The sequence below is a fragment of the Microchirus variegatus genome, assembly GCF_963457635.1.
Source record: "Microchirus variegatus genome assembly, chromosome: 1".
In the NCBI taxonomy this organism is placed as follows: domain Eukaryota; kingdom Metazoa; phylum Chordata; class Actinopteri; order Pleuronectiformes; family Soleidae; genus Microchirus; species Microchirus variegatus.
The window spans coordinates 35,997,883-36,024,850 of NC_139802.1; the positions used below are offsets into that span (position 1 = coordinate 35,997,883).

General features: G+C 40.5%; 2 protein-coding genes across 11 annotated transcripts in view; both read left to right on the forward strand.

Moving 5' to 3' along the window:
* The window catches only part of col27a1a (collagen, type XXVII, alpha 1a), a gene marked incomplete at both ends in the record, with an annotated part of 67,683 nt that extends 49,596 nt beyond the window's left edge, over positions 1 to 18,087 (forward strand). The window contains 39 exons of the mRNA XM_083900108.1: positions 332 to 385; positions 478 to 522; positions 614 to 667; positions 764 to 817; positions 2,678 to 2,731; positions 3,980 to 4,033; positions 7,353 to 7,406; positions 7,705 to 7,749; positions 8,976 to 9,020; positions 9,131 to 9,184; positions 11,195 to 11,248; positions 11,523 to 11,576; positions 11,674 to 11,727; positions 11,834 to 11,887; positions 12,008 to 12,115; positions 12,219 to 12,272; positions 12,362 to 12,469; positions 12,562 to 12,615; positions 12,712 to 12,765; positions 13,193 to 13,249; positions 13,361 to 13,414; positions 13,499 to 13,552; positions 13,632 to 13,685; positions 14,220 to 14,273; positions 14,531 to 14,638; positions 14,919 to 15,026; positions 15,180 to 15,287; positions 15,370 to 15,423; positions 16,133 to 16,195; positions 16,290 to 16,343; positions 16,423 to 16,458; positions 16,590 to 16,607; positions 16,726 to 16,761; positions 16,868 to 16,894; positions 16,999 to 17,049; positions 17,140 to 17,308; positions 17,401 to 17,510; positions 17,626 to 17,844; positions 17,941 to 18,087. Of these exons, the coding sequence (XP_083756234.1) occupies positions 332 to 385; positions 478 to 522; positions 614 to 667; positions 764 to 817; positions 2,678 to 2,731; positions 3,980 to 4,033; positions 7,353 to 7,406; positions 7,705 to 7,749; positions 8,976 to 9,020; positions 9,131 to 9,184; positions 11,195 to 11,248; positions 11,523 to 11,576; positions 11,674 to 11,727; positions 11,834 to 11,887; positions 12,008 to 12,115; positions 12,219 to 12,272; positions 12,362 to 12,469; positions 12,562 to 12,615; positions 12,712 to 12,765; positions 13,193 to 13,249; positions 13,361 to 13,414; positions 13,499 to 13,552; positions 13,632 to 13,685; positions 14,220 to 14,273; positions 14,531 to 14,638; positions 14,919 to 15,026; positions 15,180 to 15,287; positions 15,370 to 15,423; positions 16,133 to 16,195; positions 16,290 to 16,343; positions 16,423 to 16,458; positions 16,590 to 16,607; positions 16,726 to 16,761; positions 16,868 to 16,894; positions 16,999 to 17,049; positions 17,140 to 17,308; positions 17,401 to 17,510; positions 17,626 to 17,844; positions 17,941 to 18,087 (2,688 nt within the window). The remainder of the gene's footprint in view (positions 1 to 331; positions 386 to 477; positions 523 to 613; positions 668 to 763; positions 818 to 2,677; positions 2,732 to 3,979; positions 4,034 to 7,352; positions 7,407 to 7,704; positions 7,750 to 8,975; positions 9,021 to 9,130; positions 9,185 to 11,194; positions 11,249 to 11,522; positions 11,577 to 11,673; positions 11,728 to 11,833; positions 11,888 to 12,007; positions 12,116 to 12,218; positions 12,273 to 12,361; positions 12,470 to 12,561; positions 12,616 to 12,711; positions 12,766 to 13,192; positions 13,250 to 13,360; positions 13,415 to 13,498; positions 13,553 to 13,631; positions 13,686 to 14,219; positions 14,274 to 14,530; positions 14,639 to 14,918; positions 15,027 to 15,179; positions 15,288 to 15,369; positions 15,424 to 16,132; positions 16,196 to 16,289; positions 16,344 to 16,422; positions 16,459 to 16,589; positions 16,608 to 16,725; positions 16,762 to 16,867; positions 16,895 to 16,998; positions 17,050 to 17,139; positions 17,309 to 17,400; positions 17,511 to 17,625; positions 17,845 to 17,940) is intronic.
* Positions 18,088 to 23,162: 5,075 nt separating this feature from the next.
* The window catches only part of cdk5rap2 (CDK5 regulatory subunit associated protein 2), a 34,785-nt gene continuing 30,979 nt past the window's right edge, over positions 23,163 to 26,968 (forward strand). For all 10 annotated transcript variants that reach the window (XR_014592815.1, XM_083889028.1, XM_083889034.1 and 7 more), the window contains exons 1-2: positions 23,163 to 23,306; positions 26,448 to 26,503. Coding sequence is in view for 9 of the 10 variants with exons in the window: in XM_083889028.1 (XP_083745154.1) it covers positions 23,254 to 23,306; positions 26,448 to 26,503 (109 nt within the window). In the remaining variant the exon portion in view is untranslated. The remainder of the gene's footprint in view (positions 23,307 to 26,447; positions 26,504 to 26,968) is intronic.

A 26,968-nucleotide genomic window follows, 5' to 3' on the forward strand; every position in this document is an offset into this window, starting at 1 on the left:
CGGAACTGTTGAGTCATTCAGTCTGTAGATATTTCTGACCTAGAGTTATAGCTTGTAAAAAAGCTCTTAGAGCCCCATCTTAAGCCTGGAAATTAGGGTTGTCCAAGAGGAACATTATCGTCGTACACTTTCACAGCCTGCCAGAACGTACTGTCAGAATCACCTGTACATATTTCAGCAGCATGTCGCTGCAGCAGCTGCAGACTTGCTCTCACTCCAAACTGTTATTTCATAGTATTCCCTCTCCATTATGTGATGAACGTTAATGATGTGCTAAGTTTATTAAGTCTGTTATTCACTTTGCATCACTCTGTGCTACGACCTGTTTCAGGGACGAATGGGCAGAAAAGGATTTCCTGGGAAGGTCGGACCAGAGGGATTGAAGGTGAATAAAAAAAAAATGACGTCCATGTACATTTTTCAAAGAGTAAAGTTATTCTTTGTGAACAAATGACAGACATGTGTTTGTCTCTGAAGGGGGAGTCTGGTGTCGCAGGAATTGTTGGACTCATGGGAGAAAGAGTAAGAAAACCCGACACTTTTTAAAAAAAAACAACCTTGCATCTAAATATCTATGTGTTCATTCATTCAACATCAATTCTCTGTATTTCAGGGCTTGGTGGGTTTCATCGGACCTGTAGGAGAGGCGGGACTGGCAGGAGAGAAGGTATAAAGCCTTTCTCTCCAATGTTGTGAATTCATTTTTCGGACACTAACTCATCAGGTGACTTTAAAGACTGAATGTCGCGTTGTGTGTTGTCAGGGCGACCGAGGGGAGATGGGCCTTCCCGGACCACCTGGAGAAAAGGGAATAACGGTAAGATGTGATGAGAAAGACACTGAGCGGGTTACGTATGATAAAGAGAATATTTTGAAAATACTTCTAGAACCTTTATAAAAAGGTTCTACCTGGAGCAGCCTTTTAAAATCCTTTATTCAGGAAAGGGGTTTTAAATGGTTCTCTGGATCAAAATGGTTCTTACTGGAACCATTAGTGTTACCAAGAACCCTTGAAAAAAACCTTTCTTCGGGAAAGGATTTCTCAGAAGCAAATGGATCCAGGTAGAACCTCAGCCCTTGTAGAAGGACCGTTTTGGAACCCTTATTTCTAAGAGTATACAGTTTCTACTCTGTCATGAAGATGTCCTTAAAAAAATTAGCACCTTAAATTAAACTGTGCATCTTATTCCCATGGGAATATACTGATGTGTTGTGTCAGGAAAAGAGGGTGACGTACTATGTTTTCTCTGCAGTGCTTTGGAAAGTATGTGGAAGTCATTTTCTATGACTTACTTTCTCAACTGAATTTAATGTCCTCATGAAGTTATGACAGAAGAAGTATACACAAATGGACATAGTTGCAAAATCCACTTCCTTTTTGAAGCCTTGATTTGACCAGATCAGTTTTTTTTTACCAGTCACACTCATATGTGCTGTACTTTACCATCTGTTTTCTTCTATATGGGAACATCATTTACAAAATTGACATCATGGTCTATTCATGAAGACTTGAAACTAATGATTGATGGCATTAACGCCTCTGGAAAATGTTTATTGATGTTATAAATCAAGTGAGAATTAGGCTCAAAACAAACATAGCTTATTTTCTTTCAACCAGCAGAGTCACCCCCTGGTGGCTAACTATGCTATGCGTCCATCCTACTTCCTAGGTTTCACTTTTCTATCTCTTTTATTTATACAGCCCATATCGACAGCTCATGCTTTAACACCAGAGCTACTGACATTTTTGCTCAAAGGTATCGAGTAAGAAAAGAAAGTGGATGTTCCATTGACAGAATTATACCCATCACTCTTGTGCAAGCGGCTTCTTTATCTGACATGACCGTCCGACGTATTTGACTGACTTTAGCGGACAAGAATTTAGTCGTCACCCTGGCACACACAGAGAGGTTTCCTGCTGGCTGACAGCCTGCTGGATTTCTCTGAGGATTTTACCACACACACACACACACACACTTGTAAGGAAGTTCTCTGTTGGCCCATTCTTTCAAATGCAAAACAGAAACAGACCCTGTGGAAAAGACGGCATCATACAAACTGAATGGAGCTGACAGGCAGTCGTCTACGTATCGCTGCTAAGAGAGAGCTCACACTGCAGGCATTTATGATTTACTCCCGTGGAGTCATGAGATTAGGGTTGCCTACTGTTCTATAAGTTTGCATATTACTTTAGATTTTATTGCAACTCCGCTGATCTAAGTAGTCAGACTGAAAGTACTCCCCATTATATAGTTAGCCTTTCTCAAATGGCCCGGCCAGAAGAAAAACAAAAAACGTAAATGGGAAAAAAAAGCGGCCAAAAGCAGTATGTTTTCAGTTATAAAATCATCTCCTCGAGTTCTGTTTCTCTCTCTCCCACATTGTTATTGCTACATTAAATGTGCTTCCCAGGGCACGGAGCCTTCAGGCAGATGTATTTTTGTACTTATGTACGTCTGCTTGTGCAATGAATGAAAAACAATTTCTTTCATAAAATAAATTTATACTTGTATGTATTGAAGAAAATTATTATTTTTCTAATTTAGAGACTGTAGTAGTGACATCAAACGGTTCCCAAACCTTTACTCATTGTGTGTGCTCACTGAGTTCATAAATTGCGTGTTTTTCTGTCACTTTTAATCAATGTCCTGTTTCTGTGTTTGTGTACATGTTTTAGGGTCACCCAGGGACACCAGGGGAGACTGGACCTGCAGGACCACTAGGAAGAGCAGTAAGACACCATTTTCTAATCAGAATTTGAACCAGTGCTGTATGATCTTGATAAAGTTTAACTATATGGACTCAGTGTAGGTTTTGTTCAAGGCTTTTGAACGGAAAGTGATTCCAATAGATTGCATTTGGTTATAAACGACTCTGATGCATCATCCCACTCATCAACAAATACACATGCTACTTGCTCATCTGCCTCGTACACCACTGCCCATATATGCAGACTGTTCTCATCCTGTTGTTTTTGTTTATACTTAAGTATTTAAGTACTAAGTATATTAAACCTCAACGTTAATTCCTTGTATGTTTTAATTGCAAAGTGATTTTTATTACTATTACACCTGACTAAGGGAGCATTTGTGTGTATACACCAGCAGCACAATTTGTGGTGAAGGCAAGAAGCATTTATTCAGCTTTTTTGAGCAGTGGAATTCACTTTGTGAAACTTTTCCTGGGCCGTACTCCAACCCGTTTCCTGTCATTTCATTCTACTAGCGCCATACGGCCGATTCTTTCATCTGTCTTGACGTGAAACGAATCCCTTGTTGCCGGGGCGACGCGAGCTCTAAACACCGCTGTACTGAGAGTCATCAGGAGATGATAGGCCTAATCAGCGTCGTGTGAACTTTTTTGACAATGGTTTTGAATGTAACAGATATGTGTTTATATTGCAAAATCACACACTGCAGTTCAAGAGACACACTTGGCAACAAAAACAAGATTCTGATTTTGATTTCCCCAGCTATGCTCAGCAGCTCTGTGTAGCCTTCCGTTTACAGAGGATGTATTTGGGTAGACAGTGTCTGCTTTGAGCACAAGCTTTCTCAGAGTATGATAAGACGTGGCAGCCTCCTGCTGAACCTGCATTACCTTCCTGTCAGTCAAAAGCCCAACACCTATAACCAATTAGACGTTACCTCTGCTACCCTTCTTGTTCCCCCTCGCCGTGTCCTTGCCGCTGGTGAAAGGAGAGGGGGGGGGGGGCGTAGAGCCACCAAAACAAACATAAATACCAGCTCAGAACAGGATTCCAGAGCAGGCGCTTTAATTGGCGTGAGTGACAGATTTAACAACAATCCCCATAGTGTCTTCCTAAGGTCAGGCTGCTCCCCCCCCCCCCACTCCCCCCGTGGGTCAACAACCAGGGGCCTCTGTGCTCTGTCAGTGCAAACCTTTGTTTTATCCTCGTCTATTCTGTCCCCGTTCACCTTTTCTCCCCCTCATCCACCTTTTTTCTTTTGTTTACCAGGGCCCCCCTGGAACGATCGGGCCAGACGGTACCAGAGGACCCAAAGGCTTGAGGGTAAGGTTGTTTTTGTAGCGTAGGTGTTGACTGGTGCCCTGCACTCAGTTTATTGTAGTTCCCAGCTTTAAGAGCAAATCATGACCTTCTGATTTGGTGCTGCTATGTGTGAGCCCTTATGCTACTGCTGTTGTTGAGCTACTGGAAAAAGTGGAGTGGGTGAACATAATGAAGTGACTGCCTCTGTACTGACACATGCGCTTAATGGACATGGGTGCTTGCATAACATGCTCTCAAAGTACGAGTCTGTTTTATCCTTTTTTCAGAAGTCAGTGCTTATTATAACTGCTGAAAAAAAGAGCCGCCTGTGGTGTTAAACAAACAGGTCGTTTTTCATTCTTAAAAAAAAAAAAGTGGAACAATAATAACTTTTACAAAAGACCCGTCGTCAATCTTACTGCGTGACATTAGATGTGGAAAATGTGACCCGTCTTTTGTGTAAGCTGTGTCGGGAGATGGATTTGGTGAAGTGGGGGAAACGCGATTTGTGGTAGGATTTAAAAAAAATAAAAAAATAAAAATTGAAGACTCAGCTCTTTTGGGGAGGTGAGGGCTCCAGACTCATAAAGCAGCATCCACATAAGCCAGGATAGCAGTGTTTAGATATTTAACTCTACAAGTAGAGCGACTTATAATAATGTTAAACTCAATATCTACTTTGAATCCACATTACAAGTTGTAAACATCTGACATTTTCTGAAAGCTTCCAGCGTCAGTGCACCTGTACTGTACTACACTGACAGTTTCACTTTCAGCACTAATATGATAGAGAACATGGTGATACTGTAAATAAGCCTTGTTCCAGAAACTCGTGAGTTGTCACTTACATCTTCCCAATTGTGTCGCTCACTGTCACTCCTACAATTGATGGAGTAAACAGTGTCAGATGTCGGAAGATAATTAATGTACTACAGGTACAGATGCCAGTAAAGACCTAAAAGCTGTGAAATGATAGTTCTACAGTGTCTGTAAAAGTTCAATTGGGTCCCATGGGAACAATAGGACAATAGCTGTACACCAAACAGAAACTCTACACCAGATAAGTAATGTTGTTCATAAAATTTGGCCCCTGGAACAACATATAGCCAACGGTTTCTTGAATTCTCCCTCCAGAGAGGGAATTAAAGTGGATTCAAAGAGAAGTTTATCACACTAACTAATGATAACAGTGAAGGCTGTAGCTGAAGCAATGATGTGTGATACAGTAAACGATGGCGGGTGTAATTCCCCGGGTCCCTTGACTTGCTTTCTCGTGGAATACAAATCATTCTTTTTCAAAAGATATCTTTTATCGCCATAGGCCAATGATCCAGCTGGAAAGTGGGATAAAAAAAAAAAAAAGCTTCTCTATCTGAGGCATCCATAGGAGATGGACCTCGCTGTGGTTGGCCCTGGACACACGCTCATGTCTCCAGCTGTGTTTTCAATTAATACCAATGTCAGCACTTTCCACTGCCAGTAAATCTGTCTGCTGCTTCACGACTTTCTCGGAGTAGTCCAAGCTTAGAAACCTGAGTGAGGCAGGCCAAAAGACACACACACTCACCTGGCACCCAAACAAACACAATTTATCGTTGCTCAGTGTTGTAAGTACATCGAAATAAACTCAGTTTTGTTGAAGGAGGTCCTGAATTGTCTACCAACATCAAAACAACATGACGTTTAGTTTAAGAGATGCAATTTTACATCTGATATGATCAAAGAAAACTTGTTACCTATCAGACAATTTCAACGTAATTTCATATCGTTGGCCGATTTGAATTTCACTTCTCAGAATGAAATTAAACTATGTACAACTTACAACCGCATGTCTTTCACATATTATCTACTTAGCACGAGGCAGAGGACACAAACACAAACAATTGGCTTGCTCTCATGGAAACATGGAACTCGGTTGTTTACTAAATATTACTCCAAGTTGGCATCAGTCTTTCTGGAAAGCGGGTTCTGTTGTCTCTGTCTGTGTTTGATTTGCATCAAACCCGTGGATGTCAGCCACGAGGAATCACCACTCTGACTAATCATCCTTTCTAACGAGTAACTCCCGATCTCTCCCCGATGTGCTAATGTTTTCCATATTGCGGAGCATCTCAAGCTCATCATTTCTGCCACTCAGCAGTTGCTGGCTATTATTGAGCCGCTTTGAGTAAATGTTTTTGATTGTTTTTGAATTCCTGCTCCTGGGTTTTTTCTCTCTTTGTTTGAAAAGAGGGTCAGTTACAAATTGAAGTAACTCGGTGTGATTAATTGGCTTCGAAGGAGGATATTTGAGTGTTTCTCCTTGGCCCGATGGGGTGAAATATTCCTTACACATCGACTAATCAGACTATGTAAACATAACCAGTGGGTAGTAGGTAGCCCAGACAGGAATGTTAATGAGTGCTGTTCATCCAGTTCTGTGTATAATAGGCTTATAGCACTTCAAGTAGAGGTGTTCTCCACAGGGAAAACTCCCCACTGTGCCCATTTAGACACTACTTATGATTTGTCAACGTCACTGGTAGCTAGGATTGATAATGGAGTGTCGTAAAAATGATGAGCTGTTGAGGATCTCCTCCTCTTCCTCAGTGTCAGTGATTACATCTTCCTCAGCACAGATGAGAAACGTGTGTGTCTGCAGGTGCAGAGCAGATGCACTGCGCTGCTCCACTGTCCGACTCTCAATTTATTATCACTGCTCAATGGACGAGCATTAGATTGATTTTGTTTGACACTTGCGTCCATGTAGTCTAAACTCTCAGACTGTTCTGACAGGGAGGGTGTGTGTGTGTGTGTGTGTGTGTGTGTGTGTGTTTGTTTAGGTGTGAGCAGTTTGAATCTGTATCTGCAAAACTGTAAATATAGTTCCTTGTGCGCTGACCAGTTTCTGCTTTAGCTCTACTGTACTCGGCTTAGATTGTCTTCCATCTATATTTCCATATTTGATTGAGTTTTGTTGATTATGTACTATTCTACTTGCATAAAGAAGATCTAGCCTTTGTCATTTGTAATATCATTCCAGTTGTATGATTCAATGATGGCATACCACATGTTTCTGTCATTTCCTTTTATTCTATAATTGTATTATAAGAGTGGCCATTGCCTAATGTAATGGAGATCCTACTAAATTAAACTAAACTAAACTACATTACTAGATTCCACTGCCACTGTATGTACACCTTCACTTTTGCACATCTTTCCCTATTTTCCCTACAAAGTGCATATCACAGGTATCGTCACATCGTGGGTGCTGTTGATGTTTATTTACAGTGACAGTGAGGATGTCTGGCTGTATTACAGTGACCTCTGTTGGTGAAAAGACAACTGTCTTGTGTTTCAGGGAGCGATGGGGCCTGATGGTCCAACAGGAGAGACAGGGTTAAAGGGCAAGGAGGTAAGAAGCCTGATTATTTTGATTCATTCTGCGAGTTCATCAAAATTTCACCGCTGATGTATAAAACTTAACGTGACACTGCTCGGGCACATGAATAATGAGCACGGAATATCGTAAAGCAACACTAAACATTTCCTCTTGCATATATAATACATTCTTTAGAGGGAAAACAGATCTTAAGCACCAAACATAGCGAGCTGCACGTCTTCTCCCTCCGTTCCAAAGGCATGAAAAATATTCTGTAAACTGACATTTCTCTCAACACACAGCTCTCTCTCATCCTTCCCTCTCTCCACAGGGTCTTGACGGTCCTCCAGGAAAATTAGGTTTCCCTGGACCACAGGTAAAGCCCACTTGGGAACCTTTATGCCTTTCCTCCTCTTCCTGTCATATATATTCTGCTGCTTATGTTCCTCTGGAGAGGCGAGGCATCGGCATGATTTAGTAGGCCGACATGATAGCAGCAGAGCGGCGGAGCACACTCAGAAACAACATATGACTTTCGAAGGGTATCCCTCCCCCACCCCCGCCCCTCCTCCCAGGTTTCTGCCAGATTTACATGAAAGTGCGTTTCACAGCTCACAGGGGAAATTTAAGAATATTTACTCAGCCTGCAATTAAAACTCCACTTGGGAGAATGTTCTGACCGTCAACGTTATTGAAAAATACTAATTTTCATTCATAGAAAAGTTTGAAAATCTACTCTACTCAAACTTAACTCATTTTGGGGGGAAATTAAATATATAAAACTGTATAAAACATACAGTACTGTGCTAAAGTCTGACTGACTGTCAGTTGAATGATGTCGCTGAAAGTTAGTCGCAAACTGTCAACGTCTTTAACTCATACCACACGTGTAATAAACTTGGCGTAATAGAACTTTTTCACAGTAGATATTTTAACATTACCACTAACATAATAATAATCTTCCACTCCAGTTTTAAGAGAGCCAGGGTCGTGCTATTGTTCAAGTGTAATCACAGGTTTCATTAATAGTTGAAACCATAGACCCGTAGAAGCAGTTTATTTCCCTGAAAGATTTCTTATTTTGAAACCGATGTGTTTTTTACTGTATTTCCTGGGTGTTATAATTATGTTGTATGGTCAACATAGCAGAATTAGGTGAATTGGTCACTTTAAATTGACCGTAGGTGTGAGAGTGTGAGTGAATGTTTGTCTCTATATATGGCCCTGTGATGGACTGGCAAACTGTTCAGGGTGTACCCCGCCTATCGCCCTATGTCAGCTGAGATAGGCACAGCACCCCCTGCGACCCTACAGTGGAGGATAAAGCGGTAGATAATGGATGGATGGATGGTCAACATAGAATTGTGATGGCTAAGACTTATGCACTGCGTTTCAATTAAGGTCATGTTAAAGATCAATACCTTTACTCTTAAGACACTTAACCACACCTGCGCGTAAATGGGTATAAATGGGTGGGAATGGCAAAAACTTTGTGTAGTGTAAAACTACTAGAAAAACATTATATAAATACAGACTATTTACCATTTCACTAATTCATCTAATCAATCCTGTCTAATCATTGTTTTTCTTTTGTATCTGCAGGGGAAGATCGGAGAGGCAGGGGAGACTGGGCCTAAAGGTTTTCCCGTGAGTTCACGTGTATGATGCATTCTGCTGCTTGTGGTGAAAAAAAAGTGAAACTGAACATATTCAGTGAAGATGGTTGTGCATTCTGAATTTGATCTTTCTGTCTCCAGGGAATCACAGGACCCTCGGGACCTCCAGGGGACAAGGGAATAGCAGGCGAGCCGGTACGATCCATCTCCATTTTTGTGTCTTTATATATCACAATCTCTTTTGCCGCCTCTGTCCCTTTTACTACTCCTCTTTTCTCTCTCTCTCTTGTCTCCATTATCAAACTTTTCCATAGATTTACTAACGCCTCTCACTCTCTCGCTCCGGCAACAAACGGCAAACTGGCTCTCTCTGCCCAGTCCTGTTAGCTCCAAAATATCAGAAACAGGAAGTAGTTAATGAGGCATATATTAGTGCTTATTAAAAAATATGTATTTGTCAGTAATAAATGTTTCCTGTGGAGCAGCAAGGGCATTCTCAATAATCATTCACACATCTGTTCTGCAGTGTCAGGAGAGTGAACTGAAAGCACAAGATGCTTCTTCTAAAAGGAAGAAGTGCTAAATTGCTGAATTTGCCGAGAAAACAGATGTGACTATTGCCACTGTGGATAAAACCTATTACTGTAAAAGTGTTCATGTGGCGTGAGATAGAGAGAGACTGAGCAGAAATGGAGCCATAAAAAGTGTTTTAATTTGAGTTAAGCATTGGTGATGTTTCCACAATGTGCATTTCTGGCCTAACATCTAATGGAGGTGTGCTTCAAACAGCAGACTGTTTATACCTACATTTCAGTCAGGAGAGACCATCCATCTTTTTTGGCTTTATCCTCCACATGAGGGTCGCTGGGGGTACTGGGCCAATCTCAGCTGACACAGGGCGATAGGTGGGGTACACCATGGACAGATCGCCAGTCCATCACAGGGACACAGAGACAAACAATCATTCACTCTCACACCTATGGTCAATCTAGTGTGTCCAATTTACTGAATCCTCATATTGCATATTGCGAGGAAAACCAGAGAACCTGGAGAAAACCCATGCACACACAGAGAGAACATGCAAACTCATGCTGAAAGGCGACTGGGTCACAGACCTGGGTCTTCTTGCTGCAAAGTCAAGAGTGCTAACCACTACACCAACCATGTGGCCCCAGTAAATGATAAATGAATATATCACAGATTGAACACAATAATGTGCTGGTAGGTCTTTAAGAGTGTTTGTCTCTCAGACATGAATGGGGGGGGATGGATTAGATGGAGAGTTTGTGGGCTGAGAGAACAATGGCAGAAAGACAACATATTTGTGTGATGATCAGCTAATGAGGTAGCCATGTTGTAGCACTATTTGAACCGACAGTTAATCAGCTGATCATGGAATTAACACCTTTGGAAGTGACAGGATCAGAGCATGCGGCTGAGTAATCTCCTTGATTGAACTTGACTAGAACATTTGCCGACCGAACTTGCATTAGTCAAGGCAAATATGCAGTTTTCAGTCATACTCCAACCCTCTCGCTTTAGTAGTGCAATGTCATTGGTGCCTCAGCTGTTTTGGCCTAAAATACAGTGTACAGTATGTTGCCAGGCGACATGACATCAACACCGCTACACTGAGTCAGACACACAGAGAGAGAGAGTTGTGTGGAGCTGGTAGGCTTAATCAGCATTGTGTGAAATCATTTGACAATGGTTTGAATGTAATAGACATTTGTTTACTCTTAAAAGTTATGGGGGGAAAGTGTAGTTTTAAATGAATTCCCCATGTGCTTCAAAGCTGCTTTTCCGTGATAGACATCTCAGTTCGGAGCCCTGTTCCTAACTTTCTTTGGGCTTCTCACCAGCAACATGAATTAAGTACCACACAGGTGACTTTTGTTATATGATTAGTATTGTTTGGAGTGGATGCAAGTCAACCGGGGAGCAACCATTATTCACATGCACTCAGATTATGAAGGATTTATGGCAATATTTCGGTGTTTTTGAAGCGTAATTAATGACACATTACATTCAAAGTCAAACTGTGTACAGATGGTTCACTCAGTCATCTGCCGCTGGCTCATCCGTAACCAACCATAGCCAGAGCGCTCTGTTTCTCTACACTAACAGAGAGCTGGTGTTTACGTGTATGAAAGAGTCTTAGTCTTTTAATCACTCAAGTATTTTCTGATGCATTGTTGCATATAGGGACCATCTGGGCCACCAGGGACTGTAGGACTGTTGGGAGAAATAGGCCAAACGGTAAGAGACTCTGCAAACACACACACACACATTGGTCACACGATGCATAGAGATATTATGTGTCCTGTTGTCCACACATATTCAACATTCATGAGATCACTGGAGATCACTGTCTAATGCTCTCTGATTGATCTACTGTGTCCAATTAAACTAATTCACCCACATGACAAAGGTGTCCCCCTTGTCTCTTTGTTTCTCCCATCTCATGACAGACGTGTAATGAGAAGTTGTCGCTTTTAACGTTTTTTCTCTCGCCATTGTTTTACTTCATAAGGGTCCTCCAGGCAAAGTCGGAGAGCCAGGATTGCCAGGGGAAACAGGCGAGAAGGTGAGACGATATATTACAGCATATTTTCTTATGTTGTTATTTGTTTTTTTTGTTGTTGTTGCTGGATGTAAATTTACTCTATCTGTTTGTGTGTCAGGGATCCATTGGCCCTGCTGGGAACATTGGTGAACAGGGACTAATTGGACAACGGGTACGCTCATCAGCATTCCTCGATGAAATATTATGTCATCTTAACAGGTGGAGCTGTTCATTTATTCTATTAACTCGTGTGTGTTCGTATTTGTGTCTGCTCACAGGGAGAACCAGGCCTAGAGGGAGAGGCTGGTTCAGCTGGTCCTGATGGAACTAAGGTGGGCGGTTTGTTTCCGAAGCAACGTTGATGTTATATTGTTTGTTGGCTATGGAGACAACAACTTTAACTTGCTTTTTACATATTGTATTTTAAATGTAAAGCTGTGTTGTGTTCTCAGGGTGACAAAGGTGATACGGGTCAGGAGGGCGATAATGGAGAGAAAGGTGAAACTGGTTTAAAGGGAAAGGAGGGCCCATCTGGAAGTCCTGGACTCACTGGCGTCCGAGTGAGTCACCTGACCTTCTGCTGAAATTTACACACACACACACACACACACACACACACTAACAAACAAATTCACTTTTTTCTTAACTGTTTTCACTCTGTAGGGTCAAGAAGGGAAATCTGGCAAACTTGGCGAACGAGGCAAACTCGGGTCAAAGGTATGACAGTTCATTCTGCACAAATCATACACTGATGTACAGAACAGAAGCACCTAAATGCAGCGTGGTTCTTCCTTGGTTGCCTTCAGGGGGCGAAAGGTCTTCAAGGTTACCTTGGGGAGACGGGGCAAATGGGAAAGACAGGACCGCCGGGCTTTGTTGGACCAAAGGGCTCCAGAGGAACTATTGGACACGTGGTAAAGTACAACAATAATGATAAAGATATTTACCAACCGTTTTTGGAATCAAAGGCTCTATAGTGTGACTGATCATCATTTACTCATTTTAGGGAGCTCCTGGTCGAATGGGCCAACAGGGTGAAACCGGTATTGCAGGTTATGAGGTAAGATTAAGTCATCATGAGTAAGTGTCTGGATTATTATTAGTTTTTTTTGGTGCAGTTGTTGCACTCAAGAATGTCTTGTATCTGTCTTTGCAGGGCCACCAGGGAACATCGGGGCCCATGGGGCCTCCAGGAACAAAAGGTGAAAAGGTACATCGACTAATGTTATATATTTATTTTAAATGTTGCAACAAACAAACAAACAAAATCACAGAAATGCATACTTCTATTCAAGCGTTCAACAATTCAATAACGTACCATTTATCATGTCATCCGCTTTACTGTCTTTGCTATAACTTTCGGGATAAGTGAAACATCATATTCATTAAGGAAATATTCTGTATTAGTCAGCCGGTGTTTTGTTTTTTTACACAAATGAACACTAGGGTGACAATTCTCATGATCCCACACTGTTCCCAACATCATCAAAAGTGATGTTTTGTTACTGTTTTGATTGAAAGAGCATACACTGTGCATTGAAGTCATATCCTCAGTCTGTTGTTGGACACAAACAAACTTAAAGTGGATCAGAAACAGAGTGAAACATATTTAAATCCATTCTGAATTTCGTTTACAGGGTGAGCAGGGGGATGACGGAAAAGTAGAGGGTCCTCCTGGTCCTCCAGGTGACATAGTAAGTCACACCTGACTTACCTTTCCTTCCTTCTGTTTCTGTTTGCCTGGTGCAGAGTTACAGATGATCAAATAATGTGCAGTTTCACTCATATATTTCGTGTTTCGTCAGGGTTCTCCAGGTGACAGAGGAGAGAGGGGCGAATCAGGAGATACGGGTTACAAAGTAAGTCCCATCACTCCACTTATTCTTTACTTTTAATGCAATATTAGAGTCAGTGAGGTCAATATTGTGGTTTCTCTGTCTCAGGGTCAGATTGGTGTGGATGGAGAGAGAGGCAGAGCTGGAGCTTCTGGACAACCTGTGAGTGTAATTTCCATGTACATGTTGTCAGACTGCTGATGCTGAAATGCTTTCATTCACATATAAACATTCATTTCAGGGACATCCTGGACCTCATGGTCAACAAGGACACAAAGGAGCCAAAGGGGATCAAGTAAGGAAGTCAAAACAGATTGTGCTTTGTGTGCCCCTTAAGATACTCGTTGATAGATCTCACTTAACAACTGTATTATATTTGCTCCAAATCCTCAGCTATTATTTCAGTCTTTCATGAGCGCTTGAAATATAGTTTTATATATTGTAATTTAACAAGGAAGATAATAGCTGTACCTATATTTTATAAGCATATTATGCTATTACGTATTGCAGGTTTCTGGCAAAGTGAGAATGTTAGCTAATGCAGCAAAGATCCAACAGAAACATTCAGTTGAGAGGTGATTAATGTGATGTAATAATAACAATAATAATACTGACGCACTGCCATGGCATTAGTTATGTTTGGTTTAAGAATGACTGTTAATGCTGAGCTGGTCATTTGCTTTTTCTTTCCGTCATTGGGTGACATGCATGTGAGTTTTGAAAGCTGTGAAATTCTGACAATGTTCAAGTTTCACTGTTTATTATTTGCACTGATTAACAACCACAGTGGACAACAATAACCAATTTTACATGTTTTCTCTTTCTAAAGGGTCAGAAAGGCAAAAAGGGTCAGACGGGACAAAAAGGAAACAGAGGAACCGAGGTAAGTCGACGTTTCCTCAGACATTCACACCTGCTTTTAGTAGGACAGACGGTTTGAAAAACCTTCAGTCTTTATCGTGTTTTATGCAGAACAGTGATACTTGGAGAGGATGCACGGGGAGCAAAGTCATGAATAGATTAAAACAGACAGCAGAAATTGTACAAGCTTGCAAATTTAAAGTAAAGACAGATGAATGAAGAAGCTAGCGCAGCCTCTGCATAGAAGTTTGATAAGGCTGCTGTTTTCTCTCTCTTCAGGGTGGTGGTGGTCCTCCTGGTCCCAGAGGTGTGGTGGGTCGAGAGGGGCTGGAGGGCGTGCCCGGGCCTGATGGAGTCCCAGGGAAGGATGGCAGTCGAGGCATGCTGGTGAGACAATGGGTGTTGTTTTTAAACATTGTTTTTCCCCAAAGTTGGCTATTAAAGTGTTATATTTTCCCATTTCTCATCGACCATGAGGACAAAAACCTTTTTCATCATCTTGTTTTTTCTCTTTTTGTTTGTTTTTGGTGATTTGCAGCAGTTGGCATCCCTAAGGTTGCATTACTTCCTTATATCCTTTGAGTGTTCCTCTCGTTCTCTTGCTCATGTGGTCTTCAAACCTTTTGTCATTCTAAAATAGACATTTTCTTCATCTTATTTTCTCCAGGGAGAACACGGTGACGACGGGGAGACTGGTCTTCCTGGCAAAGCTGGCTCACGTGGTAAAATTGGCGTCACAGGGCTCCCGGGAGATCAGGGAGGCTTTGGGCTAAAGGTAAAGGAGAAAACGTAGAAAAGTGCCTTAAAAGTTGCCTACATGTGAAGGATATTCTGTTATGACTGCTTTCATCAAACAAATGCAGAAATAATTATCGAGCTGCGTATCACCAATCGTCACACTCATTTATTCATTTATTTATCAATCCAGGGTGAGCAGGGCCTTCGAGGTCAGGGTGGTGCTCTGGGAAAAAGAGGCTTCAGAGGAGGAATGGGGTTGCCAGGGCCACAGGGAGACCTGGGACCTAAAGGACAACCTGTGAGCAGCCCTACATACTTAATTTAAACATATACAGTATGAAAACACTTGATTGTTGTTGACTGCATTCTTGTTTGTACAGGGTGATGCGGGAGAATCCGGTTTTCCGGGGATTCTGGGAGTTTTTGGACCTAGGGTATGTAGTGTTCAGCACCAAACACATCTTCCTCAGCCTGTGTACACACAAAAACATACATGTCAATCACAGATCAACAACTTCTGAACAGTTTTTCAAGTTATTAAACATATTGCATCTTTCAATAAATCAAATTAATCTCTGAAAGTGCAGCGATACACTTATATATACGTCCTGTTTTGAAATGCGGGTACAGTGTTGTGTTATTTTGTGTACTACAGATGAAAGATTCAACACAAGCTAATCCGTAATTATTCAGAGACAGTTATTCTGCGTGACAGCATCAGTGAAATCCCCTCAAGTCTTTCCAAACTCTCACCCATCACCACGTCTGCACGTCGAACAAAGCCAGCAAAACCTCTCCCCACATCACATCTCTTGACAATTATTTGTTCCTCATGATCTTTTCTGGAACAGCCCCGCCATCACAATTATAAACAGTAGTGGGTATGATTTACATGATTGCCTCCATTGCCTCCATTGTGTGCGTCTGCCTCTTTGTTGTGTGGTGATAAAAATCTCTTGTACTCTACTGAGATCGCTATGAAGAGCCAAGTTTGTCAGGGAAGCTAGAAATGTTGTCTTTTTTAATTTTCAAAACATTTTTGATGTGAAAAGAAGTTTTGCAACAGTGATTTTTTTAATCAGAATTTTAAATGTATGTACGTCTATGATGATGAGCGTATACTCATTTATCTCCTGTTTTCAGGGACCTCCGGGAGACTTTGGGCCAAAGGGCATACGGGGACCAAAGGGCCCACAGGGCACAATGGTAAGGCCCCTCATTGTGTGGAGGAGATGACATTGATAAAATACACCACGGCTACTAATTCATAACTTTTCTTCTACCTGTTTCTCTCCAACAGGGCAGAGGAGGAGTGGTTGGTCCAGGGGGAATTAGTGGCCCCCGTGGACGAGTGGTATGTACCACACAGATAAATAGAAGCCTCAACATTCCTCCCCACTGTTGTCCTTCACCTAATTGACATCTCTTTACAGGGTCCCAGAGGAGAGACGGGTAATCGCGGAGAGACTGTGAGTTTTCTTGTCCTCAAACTCGTCTTCTTTTTCCATTTCGTCATGCTTTATTTACATTGTCTACTGCTTTGTCGACGGTAGTATATTTCGAGGCTGACGATGTGTTTTTTATCTCTCTCTCTCTGCAGGGAGTACAAGGGCCAAGAGTATGTATGCTTTGCTTCTTGTCTTTCTCTTTTGTAACACATCACTTTTATTTAACTGGGTATACTTGATAGTATATATACTCATCCAGCTTATGTGTTTTTTTATTATTATTATTAGGGGAATGCTGGACCTCGTGGACCCCCTGGACTTCCAGTACGTTTTCCACCTTTATAGGTTAAAGAAAAATGTCAAAACACACATGAAGTCATGTTTGACTTTGATGATTCATTGTCTGAATAACTCTCTATTTGCTCTTCAGGGACCTCCGAGTATTCCGGCATCATTTGTAAGACATATTATGTTTGCTCAAATTCATTAATAAGTTAAAATATACTGTAATGTATCCAGAAATATAAAAGGGCACTGACTAAATGTAATATTTAATTGCAGAAAGAAGACGGTCTTTTGTTTGTGGATTCACACACTTCACTCAGGACTGAGGTTAGTGGAGGTGCAGCTTGACTTAAGCACTCAATTTCTAATCTGTTGAAAAATATATACAGACTTGACTTCTCTGTGTCTGCCGCTCAGAATAAGCCAGTGATGGACCTGCCAATGTTGGACCAGGGGGCAGAGATCTTTAAGACCCTCCACTACCTCAGTAACCTGATCCAGAGCCTGAAGAACCCACTGGGAAATCGGGACAACCCGGCCCGCATCTGCAGGGACCTGCACAGCTGTGAACTGAAGTTGAAGGATGGTGAGGACGTGTGCTGGTTGTGTCAAAGGCAACGATGGAGTCGTTTTCTCACAAGTAGATCGAGGGTCTTGATATGTGTTTGCATTTCTCAGGCACTTTTTGGATTGACCCCAACCTGGGCTGTTCGTCAGATACAATAGAAGTCTCCTGCAACTTTACTGGAGGTGGACAGACATGCCTGAAGCCAGTAACAGTAACCAAGGTATTAAAGACACTATAGCAACCAAAATGGCATCAACATTTAGAGAATGATGAAAATTTCGCACGAGCACGTAACCAAGTTGTTCATTAGCACTGTTTCCCTCCCATTTGAGCAGCCTACAGTCAGTGTTGGTCGTGTCCAGATGAACTTCCTGCACCTGCTGAGCTCAGAGGCCGTGCAGCACGTCATCATCCACTGCCTGAACGTGTCCGTTTGGAGATCAGCTGAGGACCAGCCAGTCGCCCAGGGTCCTGTGAGGTTCAAGGCCTGGAGCGGAGAAGTGTTTGAGTTGGGAGGAGAGCTTGAGCCAGAAGTCATCGAGGACTCCTGCTCTGTATGAATAAGATTTATGATGCCTTCTAGTTTTGAATCGTTATCTTCCAGACTACACTGTAATGTTGCCTAATTGTATTATCTTTCTGCATTTCAGATTAAAGATGGTCGCTGGCATCAGACGCATTTTGTGTTCCACTCCCTGGACCCCACCCTGCTCCCTGTGGTTGACATCTACAACCTCCCAAACTCAACTCCTGGCTCACATTACCACCTAGAAGTAGGTCCCGTGTGTTTCCTGTGACGCTGCGGCGTCAACCCTCTGAGCGCGTGAGGGACGGATCATCATCACCCTTGGATGACATCATAACGCAGACATGGAGATCGGAGCAGTCTCGTCCATTCCGTGGCCGAACACTGCCCAAGCGAGAATGAATCCCTCCTCCCAAACAGATCCTGCTTCACTCTGCCAGATTCTTCTTGGGACTGCAGACACAGAGGGAGGCTGCATTGGGGAAGCAGGGGGTACGAAGATGATCTAAGGAGGAGCTGGGGAGTTCTTGCACTAATGGCTTCTCAATATGGCAAAGGCTTCTTTAAGCTCTTCAAGAAGGATCGCCACCCGTACAACTGCTTGGAGTGGAAAAGAAAATAAGGCTCGATGCCACACATTCTCTCCGGAACATTGCTGTGTGAAGGGAGATCAAGGCCAAGTCAATCAGTGAACATTATAATAACTTATTTTTGTAACTATATACAGTTTGTATACTGTTTGTACTTTTTTTTTTGGAAATACCAGGAATTCCGTTCTGTCAGGAGAGAAGAATTAAAGTAATTGGGATCAGTTAGATGTACATATATAAGTATATGTATTATTAACTTTTATACATGTATATCTTATGTAAAAAAAAAAAAAAAAGTAATCTTCAAGTGCAATAGAAAATGGGAATATAATTTGATATTTTAAACTAATATGGAAGGATTTTTTAAGGGGTGCCGGTCTATTTACCCTTGGTGCTCATCTCCTCACGATCTTTTTTTTTTTTTTTTTTTTTTTTAAGCAGCAGATATCACATCTGTGTTCACTAGAGCTCCAAATGGGAGATTTTCAGACTCCTCCCCAGTGTGGGAAAACAAGAAACACTCATCAGTCATCTGTCAGTAAATTGCATCTGACGCCACAAAGAAATGCACACAAAACCGTCCATATGGAGAGAGTTGGTGCATTAAATACTTGTTACTCGTACTCCATTGAAGTAGAAGCCACTGATGATTAAGGGGAAATGTATGCGGAGATCAGAGGTCAGAAGGAAAATGTAATTAAGAGTATAGAGCTCTGTTTTGTGATAGTGTTTTATTTACATTTCTCCGCGTCTGTGGAGGCTTACAATTTCAATATGTAAAAAATAAAAGGTAAAACATGTGATGTACTCGGCATCACGTGGGGCCAGGAGAGTCTTTGTCTACAGACCACAGGTACAATAAAGGCAATTATATGAGGAGATCTGAGCCAGAAGAGTGGGTCCAGGAATCTATATATATATATATATCAATAAAAACCCATCGTTGTAACCCCACCTTCTCTCTAATGCATGGTGCTAAGTAAATCATCTAAGGTGCTAATCATAGTGCTGTAATTACACCACTTAACTAAAATATTGTTGTTTGTTTTTGTTTATTGTGCATGCTTGCTTAGAGGAATTTAAAAAAAAAAGTCAATATATTGCCATAGCTTCCATAATGCACTTCAATGGTAAAAAAAAAAACCCATTCAAATCTCCATAATATTAATCAAACATAAGATGCTTATTCTGCAGGAAAATGCTTTAGCAATAACTACCGTGAACTATAAAACAGATTCTCCTTTTCTGTCCAAAATAAATTGCAGGGTTTGAAGTATTTTTTAAGCTCTTTTAGATTAAAAAAAATCTCTGTACAAAGCCCCCCCACAGCTGTATGTAATATTTTTTAGAAACACAACTAACAGAGATGGTTCTAATAAAGTAAACATTTCTTTGTTCTAGCTGGACACAAGTGTGTATAATTGTGCAAATCTTGCTGTATACAGTGGATTCCCCTCTTGCTAATTTAATGTTATTTAATGTTTTTTTTTTTGTTGGTTAAAAGCAATACTACTCTTTATCACATCTTTATATATCAGTTTACCCAACTGGTCTTGGAGTTTATGATTTTGTTTATGTGTAAATTTGTGGCTCCAGAGAACAAATTTATTGCAATGTTAATTATCTTTTATTTTTTTAAGTTTTGTTATATGGCTTTATGTTGTTTTTTCCTCCCCCCTCTATGATAATCAACCGTGTACTGTACCAGGACTCTGTGCTATACTATCCTTTGTGTTTTGAGGAATTATGCAAATATGTGAAAAATTGATTCTTCTTTTTATGTAAATCTGTTGTAGACATTAAAACAAGATAAGAATACCTCACATTTTTTACACATCACTTGGAGCAAAGATTTTCTCCTTTTTGCCTTTATCATTAAAATCTGTTTTGAAATGTCAGCCAAATACAGTTAATCATCAAGCGCTAAACAAGACCACAGTGGCCTACACCCTTTGTCCTTCTTTATTCTTTACGCATTGTCCGATTGTTCAATAAATACTTTCAATTTGGGTGTGGATGATTAATTTGCAGCTGTTTAGATGGCTCGACTTACATATCATATTACATAAAACAATAGATGTAATGTAATTTGCGAGAGCAGGTACAAAATTGGTCTTTTTCCAAATAAAAGCAATTATTTTTATGGACACCAAAGCAGCAAAACTACCATATATTGTTTATATTATATCGTTTTATTATAGTTAATAATATCACAACAGAAGCCACCATGGTTTAGCACAGAAACGCACACAAAGCTCATGTCTTAGTGGATAAAAGGATTTACTGGCAGGGGTTGAGAATGTGTTGAGCACATGTTCAGATTCATTATTATTATCAGTGGGCCTGTGGAAAAGAACAATGCCGTTTTGCTCGTAGTGAGTCTGCATTTACTGCTCTGTCTGCATTGTGAGTGTCACAGCAAAATTTCACAAATACTTAATACTTAAAACAAGACTTCATTAGGACCATCTCCTGTATGATGTTCAATATACTGTAAACCAGGGGTGCAATATGATCTCATGTGGGCCGGACCAGTAAAATAATAGCATAATAACCTATAAACAACAAGGACCATTGTTTGACATTTAAAGGCGCCATATGTAAGAATGTGGCCAAAAATGGTTCCTACATTCAAATTCAAAACACAGAGGTCTTTTAGATTTCATTTTCTGACGTAACTGGCAACCCGTGGTTGCTCGGTAGCTGAGACTCTACTGACTGCAATGATTGGTAGATGGCAGTAGGTGGCGCCACATGCCAAAACATAAATATGATATGCTGTCTGCAAACGATTTTTTATAATGCAAATATTTTGGCTGTACTATTGTTGTTGGTGAGTTCAGTTTGTTATATGAACATTATTCCTGAGTCTCTGTGATATTAGTAGGATTTTATGGCCAGTTGCTTTAGATTTATTACATAATGCACCTTTAACAAAACATATTATGAACAACCTGAAATTTCTTGAGAAAAATAAGTGCAATTTCAACAATATTATGCCTAAGTTTACCGTGTACACATGTGCATTACAACTTACAGATCACAGTTGGTCACAGGTATCTGGACTGACAGCCCCTGCTGTAAACAACAATGATTTTTGTTTCAAAGTCCCTAACAGAGTAAAATGCACTAAACTTACTGTGTTGGTAACAAGGCTTAATGATTTGAATGAAAATATCTAATTGAATTGATTCAGATACAGTAATTGAAATGAGATTTTCAGTGTCATCAAGCTTTACTTCAACACTGACTGTCATAGATTGAAACACCACATAGCACCATCAAATTATTAATGGCTTAAAGATAGTAAATTTAATTTAAAAAAAACTTTATTTGACCTAAGAGTCATTCAAGGCCCCATGGAGCAATCGTGAAAACACATTTCAGAACAGGTAAGAAATAGTTTGCATAGAAAACTTCATATATACATTGCTTTTGTGCAGATTTTTTGGGGATTTTGCCACATGCACAATTTTGATTTGAAAACAATGAATTGATCAGTATTAACTGGTGATCCAACCTTTATATACCCGGTTGAAATTCACAGTGACACCACACGGTGTCGCTATGTGCTTGTGAATTGATTCCTGTGTGTGACCTGCCTTATTTTGCATCAAGAATCCCAAACTTTGCTTAATGCATGGCAATCATACACATAGTGTAGTCATTATTGTTGACTGTATCTCTGCCAAATGTTATAATTAAACCATTCACTGGAACAAGTGTTAATTATGCAGCTCCACCAGGCAACACAGCCACCACCCTGCTCACCACACACATACACACGATTATACTGAAGCAACATCTGGATCAGAGACTGTCACACACGTAAACAGTTTGACAGGGTCTCTGTGGGTTTCAACAAGTCAAATTTAAGATATTTTAAGACTCTTTTAGGACCATAATGAATAAAATGTAAGACCCATTTCAAATCCATACTGGCAAAAAGGTACAAAAGACATGAAGGAAAATTGGAGCCATAAATCGGTGCTCGATAAATTCTCACCGGGCAGTCAGCACAGGTGGCCTACTTTAGTTCCTGGAGTTTATGCATGTTTTAAATAAAGGTAACGTTAATAGATTTTTAAGACCTTTCAAAATTGTATTTAAGACCTTTAATCAAATTTTAGAAGAATTTTAGACTTAATTAAGACTTTTTAAGACCCCGCGGATACACTGGTTTGAAAAAGTTTCACTCATTCAAATGTCAAATGTCTGTGTGTCTCTTTTAAACAGTGTTCTGTTTTGTGACCATGACAAGCTCCATGCGTCAAAAGATGCCAAAATAAAGAAAAGCACTTAAAACGTGTCCCTAAAAGCGTGTTGTCAGAAATATTGCATTAAACTCTAATATCGTACAAAAATACCAACTGCCTTATTTTGATCCGTTGGTTATGAACCTCCCCATTGTGTTTGTTGTGGCCAATCAATCATGTCCTACTGTCAGTCTCGCGTTGTGCTGCCTTTCGTGTTACTGGAAAATAGCAATAATGTTTCCCATATTGGAATATTGTGGTAAACTGTCCTATTAAATTCCAGCATTCAAATAAAATACAATGCTTTAAACTACCATAGACCAGTTTTCATTACTATGAACATTATATTATAATTTTTAAAATATATATATGTGGGATATTCAGCGGGATTTTCCCTACACAGAAACGTTCCTTACACGCCTTGAAAGCAGCGCCAGTTTCCAACGTGCGCAGTGGTGACGTCTACCATATCATGATGGCGGTAGCCTGCTCTCTTTTGAATTCCGCCCAGCTTTTCGAAGTTTACGTTGCGTCCGGTCGGTGAAATGTCACCCTTTTCTGGTGTAAACACACAATAAGTGACGCGTTACAATGGACTCCGTCTTGGGGGATGACCTGACGCTGCCCGTTGACATCAACGGAAGGTAAAAAACGGCCAACGATATCTTAGCGAGCTAACGCTAGCTAGCATGTAGGCGCAGCGCTGTGTACGTTAGACACAAATGTGAAACCAGCGAGTAGCTGCTGCTTGGGCCCCGTCTATGAACTGGAACAACACTGATTGTCTACAGTTGTTATGTTGTTGAGTTATTTCTGGTGGACCACTGCTACTTAGCTGCATTTGCCTTGTGTGGTTTTGGTAACGATAGGTTGAATACAAGACTACGCATTTATGTTTTCGTGGCACTTAAGGTCAACTGACATTTTGTTATGATGTTATTATGCTACTGTTATGATTCAATTTTTATAGTAATTTAGCAGTAAAAGTATTGCTGATAAACTGTTTGATAATGAGCTGTAGTAATATATTCAACATTGATATATATATACTACACATATACTGATATATGAAAAGTATATGTGTTTTGCCAATGCATACATGGCATGCTACTTTTACGAAATACACATTTCAATCAAAGCCAATCACTTGACACTGTTATGTGGGACCTAAGTTTAATTTAGTTCTAAATGTAGTTCTTATTATATAAATAAGATATAGAAAACTTAAAGAATAAGGTCATATTTACTTTATACAGCACGCTGTAAAATGATATATAATAATATAATAATAGGTGAACAAGTGTAGGATAGTTAAGATTTGTGTAAATGGCACATTGTATGGATGACAATTGTGTATCTTCAATGCAGTGAGGACAACATCAAATAAGTAGTTATAATAATACTAATAATATTGAATTAATTATGGAAACATATTAATTCAATAATAAAAATGACCTGACCTCCCCACTTTGATGTCCAAAGAGTGACATGGTGTATGAAGCCTATCGTGCACAGATTCGCTGCTACTTGTCATTGCCGCTGTAAATCATATTCAGCTCATTGGTTGTTGCTGTGGTATTGCTGCAGTCGGTGGGTCGGCTTCTTGACTTGTCATTCATAGTGTCATAGAGTGCAAGAAAGCGGAAATGATCAGAGCCAGTTTTTCAGCGTGCTTCAAACCGCTGCGGCGACGTCTCCCTGCACTCTTTGCAGAAAATGTGGACTTAACTTGTTTCTTATTTGTTTTGCTCCCCGCGTCTTCGCCGTGACATGCGTGAAGACTGTGACTGTGGTAGGTGACCCACGCACTGTTGGCTCTGCTCCACAGTGAGTGCTGTTGTTGGATATTGTTTGGTGAATAAAACTTGTTTTAACTAGTTCTGCTCCCCTGTAAAACGAGTACTGTAGCATGTCTGTGTTTAGGTTTGTAGTGCCCTTGGTTAGACTCCTTTTCAACTGTCCTAGCCCAGCTGTGTACTGTGTCATCCAGGTGGTTAGCCTGCCTCAGTAATCCAAGATGTAATCGATAGGTGTGGTGTAAATTACCTATTTGGTAATTCAGAAAACTCATACCCTTTAACTCTTTTAGTTTCCAAAAAATATGAGTGTTGCACTCTTGAGTTGTTTCACTTTTTGTTGTCTTTTTAATTAATAATTGCCGGTGATCTGGTTATGCTACGCTTTAATGTTTTTACTAGCAGCAGAACTAAGTGAGAAAAAAAGGAAGTCAGTGTTTGCAGCTGCTTACATTGTTTCCACAGGGTGCTGGAGGGGTCAGTACAAACACAGCACACACTGCGTTGGCCACAATGAACCACATGATTAAACGCCATCAATTCTTTATGAGAACAGTTTATTTTGGGGGAAGTTGTATCACATGTTTGTGTTTAGTGCTTTTAGTCTTATCATGCTTTTTTTGAGTCCTTCCTCCTTATTAACACAGGAAGGGGGTTGCTTGGCATGTGAAATCTCTGTGACGCAATAATTTCAGCGAGTGCATGCTATTTATGCTGGAACATTTTGCTCTTTCTTCTACTTTTTCACCAATTGAACTGTCTGTCATTTTATATTTCATGACCTTTTTACATTTTTAGGATTAATCAGCACCAAAAGGCCTGAGGTTTAATTTACACTGTGTTTGCTTTTCTCCAGTGTGACATATTGCTGGAACAAAACAGTGGTGCTGAATAGCTGTGTCATTATGGCTTTGTTTGCGATCTGACACCAAAGGAGCTATAAATAAGGGTTGAAACTAGAGATAATGGACCAATAGTCACATTTTGGACACCTCAAATATTTGTTCAGAAATATGGAACGTCATATAGAAATTGTGTCGCTTTATTATATAATTTATTATAATTTTGTAGGTTGTAGTATCAATATAAAAATACAAAAGAAGCACATGACTGGATCTTCACAGAGAAACATTGTGTACAAGAGAAGCAGCAGTATCCCTGTGCTTCCACTGCCACAGGAGGTATGGTATGGGAGGAAGTTGTTTAATGCAGGCCATCATATTATTAGACACAGGTCAGGGTTGAGGAACATGAGCTTTGTGCCCAAATAGTTCATGTTTTTGTTAGTGCAAGACAGTCTTTTTACTCTTAATTCTGCATTTCTCGATGAACTGTGGTGCACAAATATTTAACAATTGGCATCACTACATATGCAAGTGATGATATTTGTGCTTTGTTATGCTATTGCAGCCCTGATTCCTTTTATATTAATGTGATTCTGATGTGTGTTGTTGATGTTTTTGTGCATTGTACCGTGTATGTGAGTGACACCACTGTCCTTTCACTGTCCCATCACTGTCTGATGCGTGGCTAATCACAGCCACAGTAGTCCACTTGTCTACCAATGAAAGCCTTCTCCTTCCAATGGCTTGTCTGTTTTTCTGTCCTCCTCCCGTCTGTCTGAACATGAGAGCTAGGCTGCCACTGGCACATGGTCTCACACTCACTGACGCACACACACACACACACAGAAATGAGGCTTTGCCAGAGTGGATGTAAATGAAGCAGAGAGTCATTCTTAAGCTATTTACGGAGCGTCCTTAGGGCTCAGTGAACAGGTCAGCGTGAGTAATGCAGGACCTGTATTCAAAAACCACAATAATCTGTGTATGTGTGTACTGCTTGGAAAAGGAGAAAAGCTTGCTTTGGTTTCTCTGATTTCTTACAAGCCAAGCTTTTATATTAAGTGTGGCTGAAATGTAACTGATATTTTATCTAAATAGTTATGATGATTAGGCTGCATCACTAACAAAATGATTTTGTCCTCAGCTGCAGACTGCCAGACTCCATAGATGCTGGAGATTATTCTACAGACAGCATGACAGGTACTGCAAATTTTCTTTTGTTCTTTCTTAGTTCTGTTGCTCAGGTGTGACCCTCCCTAGTGTATTAATTAATACTGCTCCTGAATTGTTGGTGTTCTCTCCCTCAGTTGGCTCTCCTAAGCCATGACAAAGGATTGGCTGGATGACCTTCATTATTCCATTTCAAATTCACTGTCAAGCTCATGTTGTGCCAACAATATGCTCAGTGCTAGACTATACACACAAACCAGTAAATTACTAATTTGTAGGTATACGTATAAACAGCTGTGTTTGTGAGACGTTGAGACCCACTGATCAATGTGGGTTTAAGATTTGATTCAAATTAAAGAAAAAATGTTTTCAGTCAGTATTTTATCCAAAAATGTTGCACATAGTCCCTTTTTAAAATTGTATTGTAGAGGGACCAAAATGAAATGGGTTTGACCTCATGATATACACTGAGTGTAATTCAGGATGATGGTATAC